This window comes from Dendrobates tinctorius, unplaced genomic scaffold (genome assembly GCF_039654945.1).
Source record: "Dendrobates tinctorius isolate UK_male_01 unplaced genomic scaffold, ASM3965494v1 ptg000208l, whole genome shotgun sequence".
Lineage (NCBI taxonomy): Eukaryota > Metazoa > Chordata > Amphibia > Anura > Dendrobatidae > Dendrobates > Dendrobates tinctorius.
This window is the reverse complement of record NW_027361875.1, coordinates 8,619,582-8,645,239: the sequence shown is the minus strand read 5'-3', so window position 1 is coordinate 8,645,239 and position 25,658 is coordinate 8,619,582. Positions and strand designations below refer to the sequence as shown.

The window sequence follows — 25,658 nt, the reverse complement described above, 5'->3', positions numbered from 1 at the left end:
GAATCACTGAAACTTGGTGGGACAATACACATGATTGGAATACAAGACTAGAAGGATACAACTTATTTGCAAGAAACAGACTTGATAAACGAGGAGGGGGTGTCGCATTGTATGTTAGAAACGCGTATATCTGCACAGAGATTGAAGCTTCAGAGACTGGGAGTTCTGTGGAAACTGTTGGGTAAGAATACAAGGACAGAACAATGGAAAGGACACCATTGTAGGCATTTACTACAGGCCGCCTGTGCAAGCTGAAGCTATGGATGAACTCTTTATGCATCAAATGGCCAAGTTCTCCAAAAAATATGACATAGTTGTCATGGGAGATTTCAACTATCCAGACATTTGTTGGGAACCTCTCTCAGGCAAAACTAACAGGTCAAGGAAATTCTTATCCTCTCTTGCTGACAACTTTATCTTCCAAAAGGTAAGGGAGAAAACAAGGGGAACTGCTACTTTGGATCTAATCCTTATAAACAGGGAGGAAATGGTTGAGGAGGTAAAAGTGGCTGGGACCCTAGGAGGTAGCGACCATGCTATTTTAGAATTTTGGATAACTAGAGGCGGAAGACCTGTGAAGACTCAGACTTCAAGGTTAGATTTCAAAAAGGCAGATTTTAAGGGATTCAGAAAGAGAATTGGAGGGATCCAATGGCTGGATATCCTTAAAGACAAAAATGTCCAGGAAGGATGGGAAATCTTGAAAAATGAAATTCTCAAAGCACAGTTGTTAACAATTCCGAAAAGAGGGAAGAATAGGAAGCAGTTAAGGAAACCAGGATGGATGAACACAGAACTTAAGCACATGCTAAAAAGGAAGAAAAAAATGTTTATAAAATGGAAAGAGGGAGGCATATCTAAAGAAGAATATAATGCTGTCTGCAGAACCTGCAGGGCACAAATCAGATTAGCTAAAGCTGAAAATGAATTGAGGCTTGCAAGAGATGTCAAAAGCAATAATAAAGGATTTTGGGGATATGTCAAAAGTAAAAGAAAAGTCAAAGATGCCATAGGATTTTTACAGGATGAAAATGATGAAATGGTAAGACAGGATGTTGAGAAGGCTGAACTTTTAAATTCCTATTTTGCATCTGTTTTCTCTCAGAAAGGAAATGTAACATCAACTGTTATTCACTGTCCTATTAAGGGAATAGAAGAATCCAGGATATCTATAAACAGAAAGATAGTGAGGAAACACTTAGCTAGCCTAAATTAATTCAAGTCTCCAGGTCCAGATGAATTACACCCCAGAGTACTGAAGGAGATAGCAGAAGAAATTTTTGAACCCCTCTCTATAATCTTTGAAAATTCTTGGAGAACAGGAGAAGTGCCAGAAGACTGGAGAAGGGCAAATGTTGTTCCTATCTTCAAAAAGGGGAAGAAGGTGGACCCAGGTAACTATAGGCCGGTGAGTCTGACTTCTATACCAGGAAAGATCTTTGAACAAATTATTAAACAACATGTATGTCAATACCTGGATAAGAATGAAGTGATTAAACAGAGTCAGCATGGGTTTGTAACTAATAAGTCATGTCAGACTAACTTAATTTCCTTCTATGACGGTATCACTGATTGGGTGGATCAAGGAAATGCTGTAGATATAGTATATCTTGACTTCAGCAAAGCATTTGACAAAGTCTCTCATACAATCCTTATTGAAAAAATGATTAAGTATGGAATGGACAAGGCAACTGTTAGGTGGATTCATAACTGGCTTAGTGATCGGACCCAAAGAGTGGTCGTAAATGGCTGCACATCCAGTTGGAAGAATGTCTCAAGTGGGGTACCACAGGGCTCTGTCCTGGGCCCTGTATTGTTCAACATCTTTATCAACGATTTAGATGAAGGAATTAAGGTAAACTGATTAAATTTGCTGATGACACAAAGCTAGGAGGGATAGCTAATACTAGAGAAGAGAGAGAGAGGATTCAAAAAGATTTAAATAAACTGGAGAAGTGGGCAGCAACTAACAGAATGGTTTTTAACAGGGAGAAATGCAAAGTACTACATCTGGGCAATAAAAATGGAAAAAGCATATATAGAATGGGAGGAATAGGGCTAAGTGACAGCACATGTGAAAAAGACTTGGGTATACTAATAGATCACAGACTGAATATGAGTCAACAGTGTGATGCAGCAGCAAAAAAGGCAAATGCAATTCTAGGATGTATTAACAGAAGCATACAGTCTAGATCACGTGAAGTCATTATTTCCCTCTACTTATCTTTGGTCAGACCTCATCTGGAATATTGTGTCCAGTTTTGGGCACCACATTTTAAAAAAGACATCAACAAACTGGAGCAAGTTCAGAAAAGAGCGACCAGAATGGTGACCGGTCTGCAAACCCTGTCTTATGAGGAAAGGTTGCAGGATTTGGGAATGTTTAGTTTGCAAAAGAGAAGACTGAGAGGAGACTTAATAGCTGTCTACAAATATCTAAAGGGCTGTCACATTGTAGAAGGATCAACTTTATTCTCATTTGCACAAGGAAAGACTAGAAGCAATGGGATGAAACTGAATGGGAGGAGACACAGATTAGATATTAGAAAAAACTTTTTGACAGTTAGAGTGATCAATGAGTGGAACAGGCTGCCACGAGAAGTGGTGAGTTCTCCTTCAATGGAAGTCTTCAAACAGAGGCTGGACAGACATCTGACTGGGATGATTTAGCGAATCCTGCTTTGAGCAGGGGGTTGGACCAGATGGCCCAGGAGGTCCCTTCCAACTCTACGATTCTATGATTCTATGATTCTATGTTTCCTCTGGTGAACAGCAATCTTCAAGTCTGACCATAGGTTCTCAATTGGATTAAGGTCTAGGCTTTGACTAGGCCACTCCAAAACATTTACACGTTTCCCCCTAAACCACCCGAGTATTGCATTGGGTCATTGTCTTTTGGAAGGTGAGTCTCCATCCCAGTATCAAATCACTGACAGTTTGAAACAGGTTTTGCTCAAGAATATCCATGTATTTCACACCATCCTTCTTCCCCTCGACTCGGATAATTTTCCCTGTCCCTGCTGCCAAAAAACATCCCCACAGCATTATGCTGCCACCACCAAGTTTCACTGTGGGTATGGTGTTCTTGGGGTAATGAGCTGTGTTGCTATGACGCCCGGCATAGCATTTCCCATGGTGGCCAAAAAGTTCAGTTTTGGTCTCATCTGACCACATCACCTTCCTCCATACATTTGGGGATTCTCCCACATGTCTTTTGGCAAACTCAAAATGAGACTTACAATTTGTGTAAGTGAAGGCTTATTCCTGCCCACTCTTCCATAAAGGCCACCTCTATGGAGTGTACAGCTTATTGTGGTTGTATGGATAGATAGTCCAGTGTCTGCTTGGGAACTCTGCAGGTCCTTCAGGGTTAGCTTTAGTCTCTGTGCTGCCTCTGATTAATGCCCTCCTTGCCCAGGCTGACAGTTTTGGTCAGTATCCCTCTCTTGTCTGGTTTGCTGTGGTCCCATGTTCTTTCCATTTGATGATAATGAATTTGATGGTGCTCCGGGGGATCATCAGAGATCAAGATTTTTATTTTTTTTTAAATAACCCAACCCTGACGTGTCTTTCTCAACAACTTTATCCATAAATTGTTTGGAGCTCTCCTTGGTCTTCAAGGTGGTGTTTGGTTAGTGGTGCATCTTGCTTTATGGTGATACAGCCTCTGTAGCCTTTCAGACAAGGTTGTACAGTGGGTACGGAAAGTATTCAGACCCCCTTTACATTTTTCACTATTTGTTTCGTTGTATCCATTTGGTAAATCCAAAAATGTTCATTTTTTTCTCATTAATGTACACTCTGCACCCCATCTTGACTAAAAAAAACAGAAATGTAGCAATTTTTTGCAAATTTATTAAAAAAGAAAAGCTGAAATATCACATAGTCATAAGAATTTAGACCTTTTGCTCAGAGACTCATATTCAAGTGACATGCTGTCCATTTCTTTGAGAAGGTTCTACTCCTTCATTGGAGTCCAGCTGTGGTTGATTAAACTGATAGGACTTGATTTGTAAAGGCACACACCTGTCTATATAAAGGTACTGTCACACTTAGCGATGTACCAGCGATCCCGACCAGCGATATGACGCGGTCAGGATCGCTGGTACATCGCTAAGTAGTCGCTAGTGAGCTGCCACATAGGCAGATCTCACTAGCGACATCGCTGGGGACGGGGATCGCTACTTACCTGTCACACCAGGCGATCCTGCGTCCTCCCGCCCGGCTCCACGCGTCGCTCGTCTCCACAGCAGGAAGCGCCACAGGAAGCAGACGACGAGAAACAGTCCTGAACGTTCTCGCGCGATCAGCGATTACCAGCGGGGGAGCCGGTCGTAGGTAAGTATCACACACAGCGATATCGCTAGCAATATCGCTATAACGTCACTAGTTATAGCGATATTGCTAGCGATATCTCTTAGTGTGACATGCCCTTAAGACCTCACAGGTCACGGTGCATGTCAGACCAAATGAGAATCATGAGGTCAAAGGAACTGGCCAAGGAGCTCACAGACAGAATTGTGGCAAGGCACAGATCTGGCCAAGGTTACAAAAGAATTTCTGCAGTACTCAAGGTTCCTAAGCGTACAGTGGCCTCCATAATCCTTAAATGGAAGACGTTTGAGACCACCAGAAGTCTTCCTAGACCTGGCCGTCCAGCCAACCTGAGCAATCATGGGAGAAGAGCCTTCGTGAGAGGTATAAAGAAAAACCCCAAGATCACTGTGGCTGAGCTCCACAGATGCAGTAGGGAGATGGGAGAAAGTTTCACAAAGTCAACTGTCACTGCAGCGATCCACCAGTCGGGCTGTTATGGCACAGTGGCTAAACGGAAGCCTCTCCTCAGTGCAAGACATATGAAAGCCCGCACAGAGTTTGCTAAAAAAAAAAAAAAAACACATGAAGGACTCCCAGTGTATGAGAAATAAGATTCTCTGATCTGATGAGATGAAGATAGACCTTTTTGGTGATAAGTCTAAGCGGTATTTGTGGAGAAAACCAGGCACTGCTCATCACCTGCCCAATACAATCCCAACAGTGAAACATGGTGGTGGCAGCATCATGCTATGGGGGTGTTTTTCAGCTGCAGGGACAGGACGACTGGTTGCAATTGAAGGAAACATGAATGCGGCAAAGTACAGAGATATTCTGGATGAAAACCTCTTCCAAAGTGTTCTGGACCTCAGACTTGGCCGAAGGTTCACCTTCCAACAACACAATAACCCTAAGCATACAGCTAAAATAACAAAGGAGTGGCTTCAGAACAACTCTGTGACCATTCTTGACTGGCCCAGCCAGAGCCCTGACCTAGACCCAATTGAGCATCTCTGGAGAGACCTGAAAATGGCTGTCCACCAACGTTCACCATCCAGCCTGACGGAACTGGAAAGGATACGCAAGGAACAATGGCAGAGGATCCCCAAATCCAGGTGTGAAAAACTTGTTACATCATTTCCAAGAAGACTCATGGCTGTACTAGCTCAAAAGGGTGCTTCTACTCAATAATGAGCAAAGGGTCTGAATACTTATGACCATGTGATATTTCAGTTTTTATTTTTTAATAAATTTGTAAAAACTTCTACATTTCTGTTGCAGAGTGTACATTAAGGAGAAAATAAAATGTAGTTTTTTTGAATTTACCAAATGGCTGCAATGAAACAAAGAGTGAACAATATGAAGACTTTCTGTACCCACTGTATATACTGACAGACATAGGACCCTTACATTGCACTCAGACAGCCATTCTGTCACTAAGCAGGTGACTTATGAAGGTAATTGCTTGCACCAGAATTTTTAGGGGCTTTATAGCAAAAGGGGTGAATATATATGCACATGCCGATTTTTATTTATTTTATCCCATAAATGTAATGTTTTGCCTATATTTTTTTTTACTTCACCAATCTCGACTATTTAGTGCTGATGCATCACACACAAATCGGATTACAAAAATATTTAATAAACACAAGTTGAAATGTAAAAAAAGTAAAAAGCCAAGAGGGTGAATATTTTTGCAAGCACTATATAGTAGCGGCTGGATTATGTGTCACAGTTTTGCTGTTGCACTTTCAAGCAAATGATTGGCTTATGCTACGAATAGTTTAGCAATATGGAAACTAAAGGAAATTACAATTAAAAATATATTATTTACTCAAATGTCCTTGTGTTGAAGTAGTGAAATCAATCCAAGGGGAAACCATCAGCTTTGAAATGTTGTGCAATTTAAGGGCAGCAGGAGAGCAAGGCAAACTGAATGGATTATTATCACTTGTATTTTATAATTAAAATCCCTGCTTATTCTCGGCTCAGGGGTGAAGGGGTGGTCCTATTCAATCACTGATGCCCTTTCCTGTATAGAAGTCAGATACTGTATGTCAATTACTGATTAGGACTGCCCCCTTGACTCCTAAACCCAGAATTCAAGATGAGCAAATATGTTCAGGTTCCCTCTTATTCGACAAGCTATAGTGCTTTCCGAATAAGCTGCAGAGGGAAGGAACCCAGTTCCTGGATGGCACTGGCCGATCAGCTGATCGGCGCCGCAGCTGCATGTGTAGTGGCTGTGTCAGAGTCACAGCACATGCATGGAAAGCCTGTGTGTTGGGTCTCCATGCATGTGCTGTGACACAGCTGCGACACATGCAGCTGCGGCGCCGATCACTCAGCGCGATATAGGAACTGGGTTCCCTCTGCAGCTTATTCGGCAAGCGCTATAGCTTGCCGAATAAGAGGGAACCCAAACATATTTGCTCATCTCTACCCAGAATGGGTAGGGCTTTCAATAAAATTACAAGTTATAAAGTTATAAGGAATCTTTTCCCACAAATCTTTATATCAGTCAGTTCAACTTCTGCTCCACACCATGCTGCTGCCAGATCACATACCACATTTAATGGGACTGGATCCCTTTAATCTGAATAAAATGGCAAATGTCTTACTTCAGTGAGGCAACTCTATGGACTGAAAATTAGATATCTCTAGTCTATCTGTAACAAGCCTGCCTGCATCACTGCATGGCCTCCCATCCCCCAACTGCCTTACACACCAACTTACTCACTACTCCGGGCCATGCGGTGAGTTCTGTCTTCTGCCGGCTCCATGCTGGGTGCCTCTTGTCTCCTGCCTGCTCTCTGCATACTTCCTGGCTGTGTGCATAGGGGGGGGGGTGTCGGCACTCTCTGGCTCTTATTGAGTGTCAGTGTGCACTTTCCTAAGGTGCCCCCTGCCAATTGTCAAGAGGCCTCAAGTACTTAAGGCTTCCCCGCCCATAGGAGGAGGCCTGAGAAACTATTTCCCTCAGTCAGTGTCTTGCTGCTGAGGTGCCAGGTCCTGTCTTGTTTCCGTCTTCACTGGGGGCTGCATTCCTAGACCTGTTACCGTGCGCTTTGTGTTCTATGTTTCTGCCTCCCTGAAGGCTGCATACTCAGGCCTGTGTCCTTGTCCAGTATCTGATCCCGTGTCCGTCCTTGTCTGTACTGTGTCCTATTCTTGTATCCTAGATCCTGTCCCTGTACCTGACCTTGTCTGAACTCAGCCCTAACCTGTGTCCATTTGTATCCCGGTCTGTTGCCTTTCCTTTCCTGCTGTGTGTTTCCTTGTGGTCTCTGCACCCTGCGGCTCTGCTCCGCTCTTTTCTTTGCACCCTGCGGCGCTGCTCCGCAACCTCGACACAGTTGACTATTGCCTCCTACTACAGATCCTCTCCTCCTTTGGCATCAAAGACCTGACCCTATCCTGGATCTCCTCAAACCTTTCCAACCGCACATTCTGCATCTCCCACTCCCACATCACCTCCTCATCCCACCCTCTCTCTGTTGGAGTCCCCCAAGGCTCTGTTTTAGGACCCCTACTCTTCTCAATCTATACACTTGGTCTGGGGCAACTCATAAAGTACCACGGATTCCAGTACCACCTTTATGCTGATGACAATCAGATGTACCTCTCTGGCCCAGACGTCACCTCTCTGTTGTCCAGAATCCCAGAGTGTCTATCATCCATATCCTCCTTCTTCTCCTCTCACTTCCTCAAGCTCAATGTGGACAAATCTGAACTCATCATCTTTCCTCCATCTCACAGATCTTCCTTACCCAACCTAGCTATAACAAATAATGACATCACACTTTCCCCAGTACCGGAAGTTCGCTGCCTCGGAGTAACCTTTGACTCTGCCCTGTCCTTCAAACCGCACATCCAAGCTCTTTCTACCTCCTGTCGCCATCTCAAAAATATTTCCAGAATCCGTCCTTTCCTCGACCCTCAAGCTACTAAAATGCTTGTGCATGCCCTCATCATCTCCCGCCTCGACTACTGCAACATCCTTTTCTGTGGTCTCCCTGCTATCACCCTTGCACCTCTCCAGTCCATCCTTAACTCTGCTGCCCGATTAATTCATCTTTCTCCTCGCTACTCCTCCTCTTCTCCCCTCTGCAAATCTCTTCACTGGCTCCCATTCCCTCAGCGTATCCAGTTCAAATTACTAATACTGACCTACAAGGCCATCTATAACCTGTCTCCCCCATATGTCTCTGAACTAATCTCCCGATACCTTCCCTCACGTAATCTCCGGTACTCCCATGACCTCCTTCTCTCCTCCACACTTATTCGCTCCTCACCCAACCACCTACAAGACTTCTCCCGAATTGCCCCTATCCTCTGGAATTCTTTGCCCCAACAAGTCCAACTATGAATCACATTTGGATCCTTCAGACGGTACCTGAAAACCCACCTCTTCAAGAAAGCCTACAGCCTGCAATGACCCCGCTACCTCCTTCTCTCTCACCACTACCGGAGATATCACCTCAACCAACACCAGAACTGCTGCAACCCACCAACCTACTGTCTCCTTCCCCACCATCCTGTAGCATGTAAGCCCGAAAGGGCAGGGTCCTCTCCCCTCTGTATCAGTCTGTCATTGTTAGTTTTTCTTACTGTAAGTGATATCTGTAATTTGTATGTCACCCCTTCTCATGTACAGCATCATGGAATCAATGGTGCCATATAAATAAATAATAATATTAATAATAACCCGCGGAACTGCTCCGCCCTTTTGCTCCGCACTTGCGGTTCCGTTCTGCTCAGCATACCTGCGGTTCCGCTCTGCACTTGCTTTGCAACCTTGCGGCTCTTCTCTGCTCTGCAACCTTGCGGTTCTGCTCTGCCTCCGTTCCGTATCCTGCGGACCTTTGTCCTACAGTCTGTACTGGTTCCCAAATCAGCTCCAGTTCCTCCAGTCTGAACTGGTCCCTGCCTGTTCCCATAAACCCTCCAGTCTGAACATGCCCCTACCGATTTCCATATACCTGCCCGTATTCCTGTCCCTACCTAGTCTGTACCTGTCCTGCCAGATTGCCAGCCATGCCCGCCTGTCCTGCCGGTGTCTCAGCTGTACCCACCTGCCAGTGTCTCAGCTGGGCCCGCCTGTCAGTGTCTCAGCCGGGCCCGCCTATCAGTGTCTCAACCGTGACCGCCTGCCAGTGTCTCAGCCATGCCTGCCTGTCTGCCAGTCGAGCCTGCTCCTGTCCTAGCGTTCCAACCCCCAGTGGGATCAGCAGCCACAGCCAGACCCAACCCTGGAGTGGTACCTGGCAGCTGCCTGCCGCACAAGCCTGACCTCCCCATCAGAGGCTCCAGTGAATACCAAGGTAGATGCTTAGTCACGCCGCTTCCAGGGTGGTCTGGTTTGTGGCACAGTGGGGCCACACCCCCCACGCTCACGCCAACCAGTCAGGGCGCGAGCGTAACACTATCTAATGTTATTATTTCATAGACTCCTCGTTCCTCCAAAGTTGGATGCAGAAAGTAAATCGCTTGTCAACTACTCGGACAGCTCCTGCTTAATCACTTCAGTGCCCCTTTAAAATAAAACCAATCGATTTTCAACTTCCGCAGTGGCACCATTCCTGTGATGTTGGTGCCGCTGTTCTAGGCGGGTCACGTGACGTGACCTGCTGAAACCCTTCAGTATTCCATAAGAATGGATCATTAATTTGAATCATGAAAACTCCTTTAAGTAATTCTTTTTAATGATGCAGTCTTAAGAGGTCTCTAAAATAGTATCATTATTGAAATACATCATGTGTTGTGGCTGTCGAAACAGCCACCAGACATGCAGCCGCGGGGATTTGAACATGTTATTTGAGCACGACGAGGTCACTTGGTTAGCACACGAGCATGGTGGATAACACCTTATCCAAGCACATTCGCTCATCACTACTCTTCATCTACCCCTCTGATGGGATAATAAAAGCGGCACCCAATTAGACGCCATAATACCATTTACATCCACTGCATCCTTCATAATTCTAACTTATTAATACAAAACTAATGTTCCAAAAATCAATCTCCTCTTTAGCTTCTATTTTAAGAACTTTATGTTAATTCTTTGCAAAAAAAATGTGATTTATGTGACAGTACGGACTTACAAGATTAAAGGGAAAATATTGGGCAATGAAGTGAATAAAAGTAATATATTTGGCCTGGGTGGCAGCATGTTTTATAGGTACAGTAAGTGATATCTCCTGATTTGGTACATTACTAGAAAGGAGTACAACCATTCAGCTATATCTGTCATCCTCCCAAGATTTGGCACATAACTAAAAAATAAGAAATTGGACTGTAAATGGCAGATGATATACAGTGTAAACAGCAGGAAGGTCATTTGGGGATAAAAAACAAACATTGTACTTACTCACTGAATGACATCAGATTAGTGAATTTACTACCGAGGATGGATATGGGAGTGCTTGTTGACAAAGGACTCTTAATGCCGCTCAGTGTCTATCCGCTGCAACAAAGGACAAAAAGTTATAAATCTAACAGAAGTTGATTATTCATCTATAAGGGAATTGAAGACTGTATTTTAGGACTCCATACACACTACAGAGAAAAGTTAGCCAAACCCAATAATATTGGTGGCCACCTCGGGGGAAAAAAAATTAATTGGCTATGTTGAGTTTGGAGGGAACCAAAGAAAGAGCTGCTGGCCGACAGCTAATGATAGTGTATAGGGTAGTCGTCAATGATACTAAAGAAAGCATGTAAACATACAGTGATAGCCAAACCTTTATTCCAGGGGATCGCCAGGTTAATGTTCCTCTTCTTGTCCCCTGTAATTCTCGGCCAGTCTGACCTCTTCGTTTTTCCCATTGCCCGGTTTCTTTCAAACAGTTTTATCCACCTTTAGTATAAAAGTCACATCTCTTGCTCTCTTCCGGGGGTAGCCCAGGCCAACGCCACACACGCCAACCTGGGACACACCGCACTATGGATTACAAGGTCTTATTATGCAGAAGTTTCCGTTCACGACCACCAAACAATGCAGCCAAAACTAAGGTAATGGCTTTGCAGCAGAACTGGTAATGGATATGCTTGCTCAGCTACATGTATTGAATGATTTTTTTTTTGTTCTGCCCTAGTAACATACATATTTAGGATTCCACAACTCCTTTATTTCAAGGATTCTTCTTGCTTGTTTCTATCATTGATAAAAATAGGTTAGTCGAACATAAAGTCTCTTTACATCACATTAGTTTTCATGATGCAAATTGTTATATGAATGGGTTTTTTTATTTTGGAATAACTCTAGATAAGTATTTGCAATCCACTTGAGCTAAAATACATATGTGCGAAGTTCTGGATTACAGGCCAAAAGTCTAAGGGCTCATTCAGACATCAGTTTTTCACTGATAGCGCTTCTACTTATGATAGTCTATAGTCTGCCCACAAGCATGGAGAGTTATGCGATATTGATCCGAGCTGGAGAAAAAAAATTTTTTCTCCATCTTTGAAGAACTCATGAAACTCTGATGAAACTGATAAGAAACACTGAAGAAGCTCAGATGTTTTTTTTGCATATGAGAAAAAACTGACATCTTGAATGAGCCCTAATCCTGTACTCCCGAGAGTCCTATGAAAATTCCTAGGCTTCATTAAGATGTCAGTGATTTTTCTCATATGAGAAAAAAATGGACCAATTTCAATTGTTATGTTGGGCCAGTGTCACCTTTTACCATCAGTATTTCGTCAATTTCTCTTGTACACAAAAAAAAACAAACAAAACCCAAAGGTTTCTCAAGCTTCTCCAATCAGTCAGTAAAAAACAGATGCAACTAAAACGTTATCTGTGCATTGTCCACGTTTTTCACAGACCCATAGACTTGATTAGTTACTTGGATCTAAAACAGACATTGCTGTTTTTTTTGTTTTTTTTTAAAGGGAACCTCTATTCAGAAAAAAAACACAGATCTGCAGCAGCTTCATTGACCAAAATGGGATAGAATGCATTATCATTAGTGATGAGTGAACGTGCTCTCATAAGGTCTTATCCACCATGCTCGTGTCCTAACCGAGTGACTTTGGTGCACTTGAATAATATGTTCGAGTCCCAGCGGCTGCATGTCTAATGGCTGTTCAACAGCTGCAACACATGCAAGGATTGGCTAACAAACAGACAACTAACTTCTGCATGTGTTGAGACTGTTGAGCTGCTGCTAGACATGCACCTGCGAGGACTTGAACATAGTGTTCGTGTACGCCGAAGATACTCTATTAGCACACGAGCATGCATGGATAACATGTTAACCAAGCACAATCAATCATCACTAATTATTATGTACAACAAACAGGTTCCTTCTGACCAGGATTACCCCACCATTCAGTAAGGTCCTGTTCACACCTGCTACAGACACAAAAATATAGTTAGTGCCGAACGCCTTGTCAGCCAGATATCAGGAGTGCGAATTTGTAGGGTTTACATTATCGTGTCAGGACTTTTTACCAGAATAACTAGCAATCAGGTAAAAATGGTGGAATCTATGTGGAAGCCTCCTAACATGAGAGGAACACAGTATCCCTTTTTTACTCACATTGGCCAGGATCTTATTCTCCTACTGCAAAAGCACATAAAAAGGTTAGTGCGCAACAAAACCTCTGTAGACGGTGTGCATATGTTATATGGTCACCTGTATACTCGGAGTGACTCACAGGAGTATTAACAGTGTATACACTCACACGCGGACATATTAGTCTACGGTAGAGGTGGTAGGACGTGCATGACAAGCAGATCCCTGCTATAGGCAATGACTGCTCAGTGAGAGTGCGGTGAGGAAGATGAGGGTATCTGACACTTACACATGCTGGTAAATGGATCTGACACACAAGCCCACACAGGAAAGTCTAAAAACAAACCTTTTATTGACCTCCTGAGACTCAATAACAATGTACAACCATTAAAAAAAAAACAAAAGGAGTTAAAATCCAGGTTATCACAGTGATGAAATCTCTTATAAATGGGTTAGAAAAACATGGCTGCTTTCCTCCAGAAGCAGCACCACACTTTCCACAGGTTGTGTCTGATATTGCAGCTTAGATTCAAGCTCCATAGGTGAATGTGGATGTAGTGAAGGTGACCTGACGGACGGACGGACTAGTCAGAGTGAAGAAGGAAAGGTCTGCACAGTGTAGGTAGGTGTCAGTTATTACAGTGGGGAAACAGCTAGGAAAGTGTAGTGGACGTGCAGTACCTTGGGCTGACCATTAGAGGGCAGGGAGGAGTGTGAGCAAAGGACTTGACATCAGCTTAGGGCTTAGGAAACCGTTGGTCATGGGGGGCGGAGTTACAGGGAACCAGGAAAGGTATAAATACTGAGGGAGGGTTCCAGAAAGTTCCAGTCCCCAGGGGGAGCTCAGGTGACAGGAGGACTACGACAGTCTGTGCGCTCTGAGGAGAACCGAACCAGGGGGACTGAGGAGAGAGAACGTCAGGGGGGTGGTCCTGACAGGAAGAACCGCAGAAGAGACGAGACACCGGGTGTGGGACACCGTATTTGACACGACGCCTGATCAGTAAAATTGCTGTTGGTTTACGGGCCTAAGGCGGCCACAGTGACAGACCTGTCAGGAGCGTCAAACAGTGAAGAAGGGACGGTACGTGTATGTACGTCCCTAGTGTAACGTACGGTGTGTGAAGCGGCCCTGGAAATGGTGGGCCGTGAGGTGAAGAGAAGTGCGGTGTACTGCAGAGGCCGTCAGGTGGACGGCGAGTGGAATAAACTTGGACCTGTTGCACCCAGAAACTGCCTCCATCTTGTCTCTGTTTTGTCTCTGCGCGGTCTATCGAGGGACCACCCCCCAGTCCGGCCCACGACCCTACATGGACACTTGGCGACAGGCGTGGCAACTATATCACAAAGCAACCATGTTTTTTTAAAAAAAATTTTTTTAATATAACAGTAGTGATTTATTATGTAAAATTACAAGTTCAGAATAACAATTTATTTTTCCATATCAGTGGACGCACAGGATGCGGATATCCCCATCCTGAGATGTTACTTACTGAGGCAAAAATATACGTATCTTGTATAGTGATGAGCGAACAAACTCAGATGAGGTGTTATCTGAGCATGCTCGGGTGCTAACTGAGTGTCTTCTGTGTGCTCGAATAATATGTTCCAGTCCCCGTGGCTGCGTGTCTCGTCGCTGTTAGGCAGCCCTGAGACATGGCCACTTTAAGGCCACTTAGATAATCTTCCTAAAGAGGACCTGTCACTTGCCATAAATATGTACTATAGTTGTTTTACCTGGTGTAAATGCTGCTATTTTCACGAATCTCAAGGTATTTTTCTTTTGCTCCTGTGACTCTCCATTCCTGAGATACAACCATCTCTTCCCTGTATGTAATTTTAGCCTTGTTAGCCAAAGGGGCGTCATCCTCAGCTATAAACCCACCCCAGATGACCACACCCACTTAGCTAATAAGACTCAGTTTATATACAGTAAGAAGAAGGCCACATTTCAGGGATAGAAACTTGAACAAAAAAACAGCAACGCCAGACTCAGGGTGACAGCTGCAATTACCGCAGGTAAAAATGACATTTATGGACAGTGAAAGGCCGCCTTTAAAAGTGCTCTCTTGGACCTTTTGTATGATGGATGGAGCCAAGCTTCAGGCCCTGTGCAGCACTATGAAGGGACTAATTATGGACAAGCTGCTGTGCCTGTGCATAAAATGAAGAAACATGGCAACTACAGGTGAGTTTGGTCCCTCATCAATCAAAAAATGATGGTCCATCTTTAGACCAGAATGTGTGGAGAATCCCTTTAACATTTCACATAACTGTATTGAGATAATTTCAGCAGATCAGTTTTGGGTATGTCTGTTTCCATGATGGCAGCCTTCTGTAGCTTCCACCTTCTGAGGACGCTGGGGAGATGTTCTCACGGGATGGCAGCTCGGTCTGGGTCACCAATGCTTCTGCAACCAGGCATAGGAATATTCATACACTAACAGCATCACTGCCCCTCCTGAAATACAGCATAACGGGGAAATGAATTCTGCTTATGTCATGTATTTGCATGCAGTAGTTCATTGCTTACACTAAGCAAGGGAATGTGGGTGAGGAAGAAAATACAGGTAACGCATACCAGACGAGAGGCCATGGGGGCAGGTTAATATCCGTCAAGACAGGTATAAAAAAACAACACATTTCCTTTGTACATCTCCAGGGCTGCCCTCCAGATCCATAACTGAAGTTCCCATATGCTGAGCTTACGTATTGTGTGACCTGATGTACTCCTATTGACCGTATGACGGTTAGTCTATATCCAAACGGAGTTATTTGAGAAGCAGATTCGCTCCAAAAATTGCTTAAAAAAGACTCGTCCTCTTCATTTCAATGTTTATCCACTTTAGCGTTCAAATGTTTAGTTTCTTGAGCGCTTTTTTTTCCACTTCAAATTTTAAAAACCGCCTGGTTGAATAAAAGTACACGTCCTTTCTTTGAGGTACCTTCATTAAGTTTTCTAGGTACATTGGTATACAGTTTTTGAAATATCTTGCAGGTAGGTTGTTCCAAATATTTTGGAGAAATAACCACAGATCTTCTGTGTATGTCGCTTGCTCAGTTCCTTCTGTCTATCCATATATCATCACTTTCAGGACTCCTTGTTCTTAATGCTGAAGATTGTTCTTAATGACAACAGGCTGTATGTTCATGGTCCTGCTGCATAATATATCTGGAGCCAAGCAGATGCCTCCCTGTTGATACTGGATAACAAATATCTGCACAGAATTGAGGACATCAAGAAGTGACCAATGTTAAGGACCACTTAGGCAGTGGTCGACCAAAGAAACTTAATGAAGCAGATAAAAGACACATCATGTTGACTACCCATCCAAATCAGAAGATGTCCAGCAGTGCCATCAGCTCAGAACTAGCAGCAACCAGAGGGACCCTGCTACACCCATCTACTATTTGGAGAAATCTGGCAAGAAGTGGTCTTGATGAAAGAATTGCTGCCAAATGTCATACGTTCCACATGGAAACAAGACCAATTGATTCAACTATGCATGAAAACATAGAAACTGGGGTGCAGAATAATGGCAGCAGGTGATCTACACTAATGAGTCAAATATGAAATATTTGGCTGTAACAGAAGGCAGTTTGTTCCCAAGCGGTTGGAGAGCGGTACAGTAACGAGCGTCTATAGACAACAGTGAAGCATAAAGGAGGTCCTTTTCGAGTTTGAGGCTGCATTTCTGAAAATGAAGTTGGGAATTTGGTCAGGATTAATGGTGTCCTCAATGCTTAGAAATTCTATCAGATACTTATCCATCATGTAATACCATCAGGACTTGTCTGATTGGCTCCAAATTTGTTCTGCAGCAGGAGAGCGACCTCAAACAATCAGTAAATATTAACAGCTCTTATCAGTGTAAAATAGAACGAGTCCTGTAAGTGATGATACAGCCCCCACAGAGCCCTGATCTCCCCATCATCCAGTCTGTCTGGGATAATATAAAGAGACAGAAATATTTGACATCCACAGAAGATCTGTGATTAGTTCTCCAAGATCTTTGGAACAACCTCCCTGCCGAGTTACTTTAAAAACTGTGTGCACTTGTACCTATTATTATGTTAATTTAAATTTCTCTTTTCTTCATTCACTTTTCATTGTGTTAATTGATAAAAAGAAACTATTATCACTTCTATTTTTTAAGCATTCTCAATCTGCAGCACTTTTTTCCCATCTGACAAACGTTAACACAGGCCTGTACGTTTTTATTCTGCTTGTGTATTTTGTTCTCGGGTTATTATCGGGTTGTTAATTTGTTACTATGTAATGTGCTCATTTATACCAATAGATATCTCCTGTAAATGTCAAATTCTAATTACAGTAAAAAGTGAATTGTAGGTTATAAATAATATATATGTATAGTGAAGGAAATAAGTATTTGATCCATTGTTGATTTTGTATGTTTGTCCACTGACAAACACATGAATAATCTATAATTTTAAGGGTAGGTTAATATCAAAATATCAAAAATAAAATCCAGAAAAATCACATTGTATAAATTATACAAATGTATTTGGATTTTGCAGTGAGAAATAAGTATTTGATCCCCTACCAACCATTAAGCGTTCTGGCTCCTACAGACTAGATAGGCCCTCCTAATCAACTCTTTACCTGCATTAAAGACAGGTGTCTTACATAGGCACCTTTCTAAAAGACTCCTGTCCACAGACTCAATCATTCAGACTCTAACCTCTACAACATGGGCAATACCAAAGAGCTTTCTAAGGATGTCAGGGACAAGATCATAGACCTGCACAAAGCTGGAATGAGCTGCAAAACAACAAGTAAGACGCTTGGTGAGGAGACAACTGTTGGTGCAATAGTATGAAAAAGGAAGACATTCAAAATGACTGTCGATCGACATCGAGCAAAATCTCACCTCGTGGGCTATCCTTGATCATGAGGAAGGTGAGAGATCAGCCTAAAACTACACATGGGGAACCAAGAAAACCATTGGTAACACATTACGCCATAAAGGATTAAAATCCTGCAGTGCCCGCAAGGTCCCCCTGTTCAAGAAGGGACATATGCAGGCCCGTCTGAAGTTTGCCAATGAACACCTGGATGATTCTGTGAGTGACTGGGAGAAGGTGCTGTGGTCAGATGAGACAAAAATTGAGCTCTTTGTCATTAACTCAACTCGCCGTGTTTGGAGGAAGAGAAATGCTGCCTAATATCCAAAGAACACCGTCCCAACTGTCAAGCATGGAGGTGGAAACATTATGTTTTGGGGGTGTTTCTCTGCTAAGGGTGCAGGACTACTTCACCGCATCAATGGGAAAATGGATGGTGCCATCTACCGTAAAATCCTGAGTGACAACCTCCTTCCCTCCGCCACGACATTAAAAATGGGTCGTGACTGGGTCTTGCAGCAAGACAATGACCCAAAACATAGAGCCAAGGCAACAAAGGAGTGTCTCAACAAAAAAGCACATTAACCCCTTTACCCCCAAGGATGGTTTGCATGTTAATGACCGGCCAATTTTTACAATTCTGACCACTGTCCCTTTATGACGTAATAACTCTGGAACGCTTCAATGGATCCCGGTGAGAATTTTTTCTCGTGACATATTGTACTTCATTATGGTGGTAAAATTTCTTTGATATGACTTGCATTTATTTGTGAAAGAAACAGAAATTTTGAAAAAATTTCACAATTTTCCATCTTTGAATTTTCATACCTTTAAATCACAGAGCTATGTCACACAAAATAATTAATAAGCAACATTTCCCACAAGTCTACTTTACATCAGCACAATTTTAGAACCAAAAATTTTTTTGTTAGAAAGTTACAAGGGTTAAAATTTGAACAGCGATTTCTCATTTTTACACCATTTTGTTTTTTTTAGGGACCACATCACATTAGAAGTCACTTTGAGGGGTCTATATGATAGAAGATACCCAAAAGTGACACCATTCTAAAAAATGCACCCCTCAAGGTGCTCAAAACCACATTCAAGAAGTTTATTAACCCTTCAGGTGCTTCACAGGAATTTTTGGAATGTTTAAAAAAAAAATGAACATTTAACTTTTTTCACAAAAAATTTACTTCAGATCCATTTTTTTATTTTACCAAGGGTAACAGGAGAAATTGGACCCCAAAAGTTGTAGTGCAAATTATCCTGAGTATGTTGATACCCCATATGTGGGAGTAAAACACTGTGCGCATGGCAGGACTCGGAAGGGAATGAGCGCTGTTTGACTTTTTCAACGCAAAATTGGCTGGAATTGAGATCGGACGCCATGTTGCGTCTGGAGAGACCCTGATGTGCTTAAACAGTAGAAACCCCTCCACAAGAAACTAGACCCCCCCAAGGAACTTATCTAGATGTGTGATGAGTGCTTTGAACCCCCAAATGCTTCACAGAAGTCTATAACGTAGAGCCGTGAAAATAAAAAATCATATTTTTTCCATAAAAATAATCTTTTCGCCTCCATTTTCTTTATTTTACCAAGGCTAACCGGATAAATTGGACCCCACAAGTTGTTGTGCAATTTTTCTTGAGTACGCTGATACCCCATATGTGGAGGTAAACCACTGTTGGGGGAATACTACTTTTGAGGCACAGTGCAAAGCTCAGAATGGAAGAGATGTCATATTGGAGTTCAGATTTTGCTGGAATGGTTTGAGGGTGCTATGTCACATTGGCAGAGCCCCTGAATAGCCAGAACAATAGAAACCCCCTATATGTGAACTCATTTTACAAATTACACTCCCCAATGAATTCATCTAGGGTGCTTTGATTATATTGACACCACATGTGTCTCACAGAATTTTATACCACTGAGCAGTGAAGAAAGAATAAATTACATTTTTACGACTAAAATGTTGTTTTAGCCCCAAGTTTTTAATTATTCTAAGGGCTAATAGGAATTTTCTTTTTACAATAAACTGAGGTCCATTTTTTTCTGAGTGCGACAATACCCTACATGTAATCGGGAAATATTTTTCAGGCACAGTGCAAAGCTCAGAAGGCAAGGAGAGCCAGATTTTACTGTTATGGTTTGCAGGTGCCATGACCCACTGGGAGAGCCCATGAGGTACCAGAACAGCAGAACCCCCCATAAGTGACCCCATTTTACAGACTAAACCTCTCAATGAATTCATCTCTGGATACAATGATCATATTGACACCATGGGTGTGTCACAGAATTTTATACCATTGGGCAGTGAAGACAAAATAACTACATTTTTACCACCCAAATTTTGTTTTAACCAAACATTTTACATTTTCACACAAGAAGTGGGTAAAAATAGCACCAAAATTTGTCCCACAATTTCTACTGAACGTGGCAATACCCCATATGTCGCTGTATAGTACTACATAGCCATACAGAGAGACTCGGGAGGAACAGGGCGCTATTTGCCTATTCAAGTGAATGGGTCTGTACACGTCAGTGTGTTTCCACCTACCGTGTGTCCATGGGCAAAACACACGGAGATGTCCGTTTTTTAATGTCAGCACGGGTCACAAAATGTCCCGCACACGTGCATACGCATAACACACATAGATGTCATCCATGTGACACGCATCGGCGCCGGGGAAGAAGCGTTACAGTAAGCGCTCTTCGATCGGAGAGACTAGGGGAGAATAATGAGAGTTACATTTAACCCCTTAGTGACAGCCAATTTGGTACTTAATTACCATACAAATTTTTACAATTCTGACCACTGTTCTTTTATGAGATAATAACTCTGGAACGCTTCAACGTATCCCACTGATTCTGACATTGTTTTTTTGTGACATATTGTATTTCATGCTAATGGTAAAATTTCTTCGATATGACTTGCGCTTATATATGAAAAAAAATGTAACTTTAGCAAAAAATTTTAAAATGTTTGTAATTTTCAAACTTTTAATTTTTGTACCCTTAAATCAGAAAGTGGTGTTGCGATGCGAGTCCCTGTAGTAAATATTAGTCCCAGAAGTGGAGAAAAAGACTACAATGGCAGAAAATTAAAATATATAGTACTTACAGAATAAGAAAAGGGAGGTCAAACAATCCGAGGTCAGGTCCAGGAAATGGCGCTGTACAACAAGGGGAAGTTGGAGACAAAATCCAATTCACGAGCCGAGGTCAGGAAAGCCAGAGAGACAAAACCGTTTACAGGGTACAGGCACAAGAGAAGTCAGGTCACAAGCAAAGGGTCTGAGTCCAGGAATAGAATCAAGTAAAGCTGGGTCAGGCACAGAGTACAGAGGGATCAGTCTCACACAGGTGACAGCAAGTGCACGATTGACACTGGGTGTAGGAGCTAGCCTGCTTAACCCCTTTACCCCCGAGGGTGGTTTGCACGTTAGTGACCGAGCCAATTTTTACAATTTTGACCACTATCCCTTTTTGAGGTTTTAACTCTGGAACGCTTCAACAGATCTTGGCGATTCTGAGACTGTTTTTTTGTGACATATTGTACTTCACATTAGTGGTAAAATTTCTTCGATATAACTTGCGTTTATTTGTGTAAAAAACAGAAATTTGGCCAAAATTTTTGGGGGGTTTATACCGTTCCATGTGTGGTAAATTGATAAAGCATTTTTATTCTTCTGGTCAGTACGATTACAGTGATACCTCATTTAGTTTTTTTTATGTTTTGGCTCTTTATACAATAAAAACTATTTTATAGAAAAAATAATTATTTTTGCTTCGCTTCATTCTGAGATCTATAACTTTTATTTTTCTGCTAAAGGAGCTGTATGGCGAATTTTTTTTGTGAGACAAAATGACATTTTCAGCGGTACCATGTTTATTTATATCCGTTTTTTTGATTGCGTGTTATTCCACTTTTTGTTCGACGGTATGATGATAAAGCATTGTTTTTTGCCTCGTTTTTATGGTATTCACTAAAGAGGTTAACTAGTGGGACAGTTTGATAGGTCGGGTCGTTGCAGACACGGCGATACCAAATATGTGTACTTTTAGTGTTTAGATTTTTTTTCACTCAAATATTTATTTAGTGATAGAATATATATTGATTTTTTAAATTTTTTTTAAAATAATTTTTCAATTACTTAAAACATTTTTTTTTACTTATTTCTAACTTTTTTACTTTGTCCCACTATGAGACAATCATTTTTTGCAGGCTGATGGCTTTTATAGCATGCAGATGAAGCAGCATCGGCATGCTATAGAAGCTGTCAGCTCTGCACTGAGCATGATCAGCAAGTTTGCTAGGACTGGTGACCCGGATGTCGTCATGACGACATTAGGTCACCATGGCAATGATAGGGACCCCGCATCACGCCGCGAGGTCTCCGATCCAAAGGTAGAAGGGCTGTCAGCCCTCTGCCGGCTTCCGGAATGATGTGATCATGTTTGATCGCAGCATTTTGGGGGTTAATGTGCTGGAAGCGGTCTGTGACTGTTCCTGGCACCTAGTGCCGGGTGTCAGCTGTCAGAATCCGTTGACTCCGGGCGGCGATTGACCGCGCGGCCGATCGCGATGACGTAATATTCCGCCCATGGTCAAATAGGCCCAGGTCACATGGACAGAATATTATGTCCGATGTCAGAAAAGGGTTAAGAGGTTAAGGTCATTGAGTGGCCTAGCCAGTCTCCAGACCTTAATCCCATAGAAAATTTATAGAGGGAGTTAAAGCTCCAAGTTGCAAAGTAACAGTCTCAAAATCTTAATGATTTAGAGATGATCTGCAAAGAGGAGTGGACCAAAATTCATCCTGACATGTGCGCAAACCTCATTAATGTACAATTTTCCCAAATTGCGACTTTCTATGCATGTTAAAAAAATGGTTGCAACATAAAGGTCTTTCTACATCAACTACAAAAACCATCTGATTGCTGTGCTTGCCAACAAGGGTTTCGCCACCAAGTATTCAGTTTTTTTGCCAGAGGGATCAAATACTTATTTCTCACTGCAAAATGCAAATAAATTTATAGAATTTAGACAATGTGATTGTCTGGATTTTATTTTTGATATTCTATCTCTCAATGTTAAAATTAACCTACCCTTAAAATTATAGACTGTTCATGTCTTTATCAGTGGGCAAACTTACAAAATCAGCAAGGGATCAAATATTTATTTTCTTCACTGTATATATAGATATATATTCAGTTTGGAGAGCTGGTAATTCTTCTTACACAATTGTTATTTTATGCAGAGAATTAAGCCAGTGGAATTTATTAAAACTCAATAAATAACAAATGAATGAATAATTAAAAAAAAAACCCGAGGGCTAAAAGAATAACTTTTGAGCACCATGTTGTACAGACAAAGGCACATTTATCAAAAGTGCCGTAATTTTCGCCAAATTTTTAGTGCTCTCACTTCTACTCTGACACTCCATGTTTATCAAATGTCACTCCTTGATAATAAACTCGGCACAAATCATGTCAACGCAACTTTTTAAGCATTGTTGTACACGCCCCAATGTTAGCCTTAAAATAATTTGACAAATGTCAGTGCTGAAAATTGGTGCAAATTGCAACTTTTTACATTTGGAAATTAGTTCAATTCCCAATGGTAGAAAAGAATGGGAGTCTATTGTGTCAAATAACACACATTAATGTACAATTTTGCCCAAATTGCGACTTTCTATGCATGTTAAAAAATGGTTGTAACATAAAGGTCTTTCTACAGATCTATAATATAGTTGTAATGTGTGTATCACTCCCATCAAGAGGAGACCATTGGCTCTGGGAATTGGTTGTCCTACATCATATCTTCTCCTGAGTAAAAAACCTGGTAATTATATATCTGATTCATAAACCTTTGGATCTGTGGTTTTAAATTCCAGCTCATTATGTAACATTCTTGCAAACAGAGAGGAAAAAAAAATAAATCCATTCTCAAATAACCCGAGGTGTGCATTTAGTGGACAATGGAGAGCAAAATCCAAAAGCTTCTTGACAGTTACCAAACTGAACAAGTTTGCGCAATACGGCATTTGTGCCAAAAAAAAAATCAACCTTGAAATTCTTGATTCTGACAAGGCACAAAGGAAAAATGCAAAAGCTAAAAAAGTAGGTGTACACAGGTGGAGGAAGAAACTGCAGGCTCCTCCGCTAACACCTACTGCTAAAAACCACAGCAGCTTGGGTTAGAGATGTGGATGAAGATTCCTTTTTAAGTTTTCAGCCTTCATAAAAGCTGGGCTTGGCTATGGGTCTAGACCTGAACAGATGGAACCGTAAATTACTAATGCTAAATGAAGCTATTAATCAGCTTGATACATAAACCGGTGGCTAATTGAGAATAATGTCCTGCAGCTTTTTTGGACAAAATTGTAATTATAGTGCCGCAAATAATAATAACACCTAATAAATATCCGATTACCGACTCTAGAATGACTTCATATACAACTGCTAACGAGGATAATTAGGACAGGAATTACCAGGCCCGAGCCGCATGATCTTTGGAAGAAGACCTTTGTAGAGAGCCAGGAACCTGAAAAGACATGAAAAACAGGTGTTATCCATTATGTACCATATATTAGTACACACACTTTATAATGGAAGCAATAGAGAAGAATTTATATATATGACGGACACAGAAGGAAGAGGCAAGAACAATATTAGGGCCTTTTATAGTTCAATAGCTCCTCATAATGCACAATTTGCCTGCTTTGGAGGTAGTAGTGGCGTCCTTACGTCTTGGGTCCCTGTGCGACTGCCCATGTTGCACCAATAAGTCCGCCCCTGATCTGAAGGCGGTAGGTGAAGATTGACAGCAGTGGCGTCCAAATTAGTATGGAAAATATTCAAAAGTATTGTCCCACCTCAATGACCCCTTCTTTAATGAAGCCCGCCAAATATCCATTTGCATTGCAGAGGTACTGTGTGAAAATCTTCTGCAAATCATTAACGTGCTGTGGATTTAAATTCTGAAGCTCAGATTATTTTTTGCTGCAGAATTTTTCCTCAACATATGGATGAAATTGTTATCACCCCATCATCAACACTACTGCTAATATGCTGTGGATTTTCAGCCCAAATCAGCAGTATAACTGACCCATGTGGACCTACCCTTAAAGGGACTCTGCAGCACAAAATGACTGTTCAAACCAAGTACAGGTGCTCAGTGCTCACGGTAGGGCCAATCATTCTCGTATACTCCTGCCCACCTGCTTGTTTTCTATCTAACTACATCCTTCTCTGGCCCTATGAAGCCAGAGCAAGTAATGCTTAAAAGTGGACCTGTCACCAGATTCAAGGTAACCAGTTTGCGCTATTATTTTATTCCCACTGCTACTTCAAGTATCTATTAAAGTGCTTGGCACTCCAAGGAGAATATAGATGCAGATTTCTGATTTTATTGTAGGCAATCCAGAAATTACGTAATGTTCCGGCCCCAGAGCTGGACCTTCCTCTCATACGGATTGTCAGAAGATATATTTGAGAGCTCCGGCCTTAGTCTCTTAGCGGCTGCAGTTGCATTATTTTTGATCCCAGCGCTGCAGCTCTCACATATATCTTGTGATAATCCGTATCTAAGGAAGACAGCTCTGGGGCTAGAACATTATGTAATTTCTGGATTGCCTACAATACATTTGAATATATTATCCTTGGAGTGTCAAGTACTTTAATACAAAATTATTTATGGAGTAGAACCCTTCTTGAGCACCACCTTCACAGAACTGCCACATACTGTATCTATAACACTTGCTTCTTTGAGTATTATTCTTTCTTATAAATCTGCCATCCAGTTCCAGAGATATGGGCCTTTTATCTAGTTCAAATTTTCAGGTCCTTAAAAGGAGGTGGTGTTCACAGGGCAATAATGCAAAGCATAAAAAGAAAACAGCCCTGAGGATCCTGTGAGCCACTCCCCCTTGTAAAGATAGCAAAATTAG

The 25,658-nt window shown here is 42.0% G+C and overlaps 1 protein-coding gene across 5 annotated transcripts in view; it reads right to left on the bottom strand.

Moving 5' to 3' along the window:
- Positions 1-13,169: 13,169 nt before the first annotated feature.
- The window catches only part of SLC25A21 (solute carrier family 25 member 21), a 584,350-nt gene continuing 571,861 nt past the window's right edge, over positions 13,170-25,658 (bottom strand). For all 5 annotated transcript variants that reach the window (XM_073554205.1, XM_073554202.1, XM_073554203.1 and 2 more), the window contains 2 exons: positions 24,201-24,253; positions 13,170-15,297 (listed from right to left, as the gene is read on the bottom strand). In XM_073554205.1, coding sequence (XP_073410306.1) covers positions 15,236-15,297; positions 24,201-24,253 — 115 coding nt within the window. In that variant the 3' untranslated portion in view covers positions 13,170-15,235. The remainder of the gene's footprint in view (positions 15,298-24,200; positions 24,254-25,658) is intronic.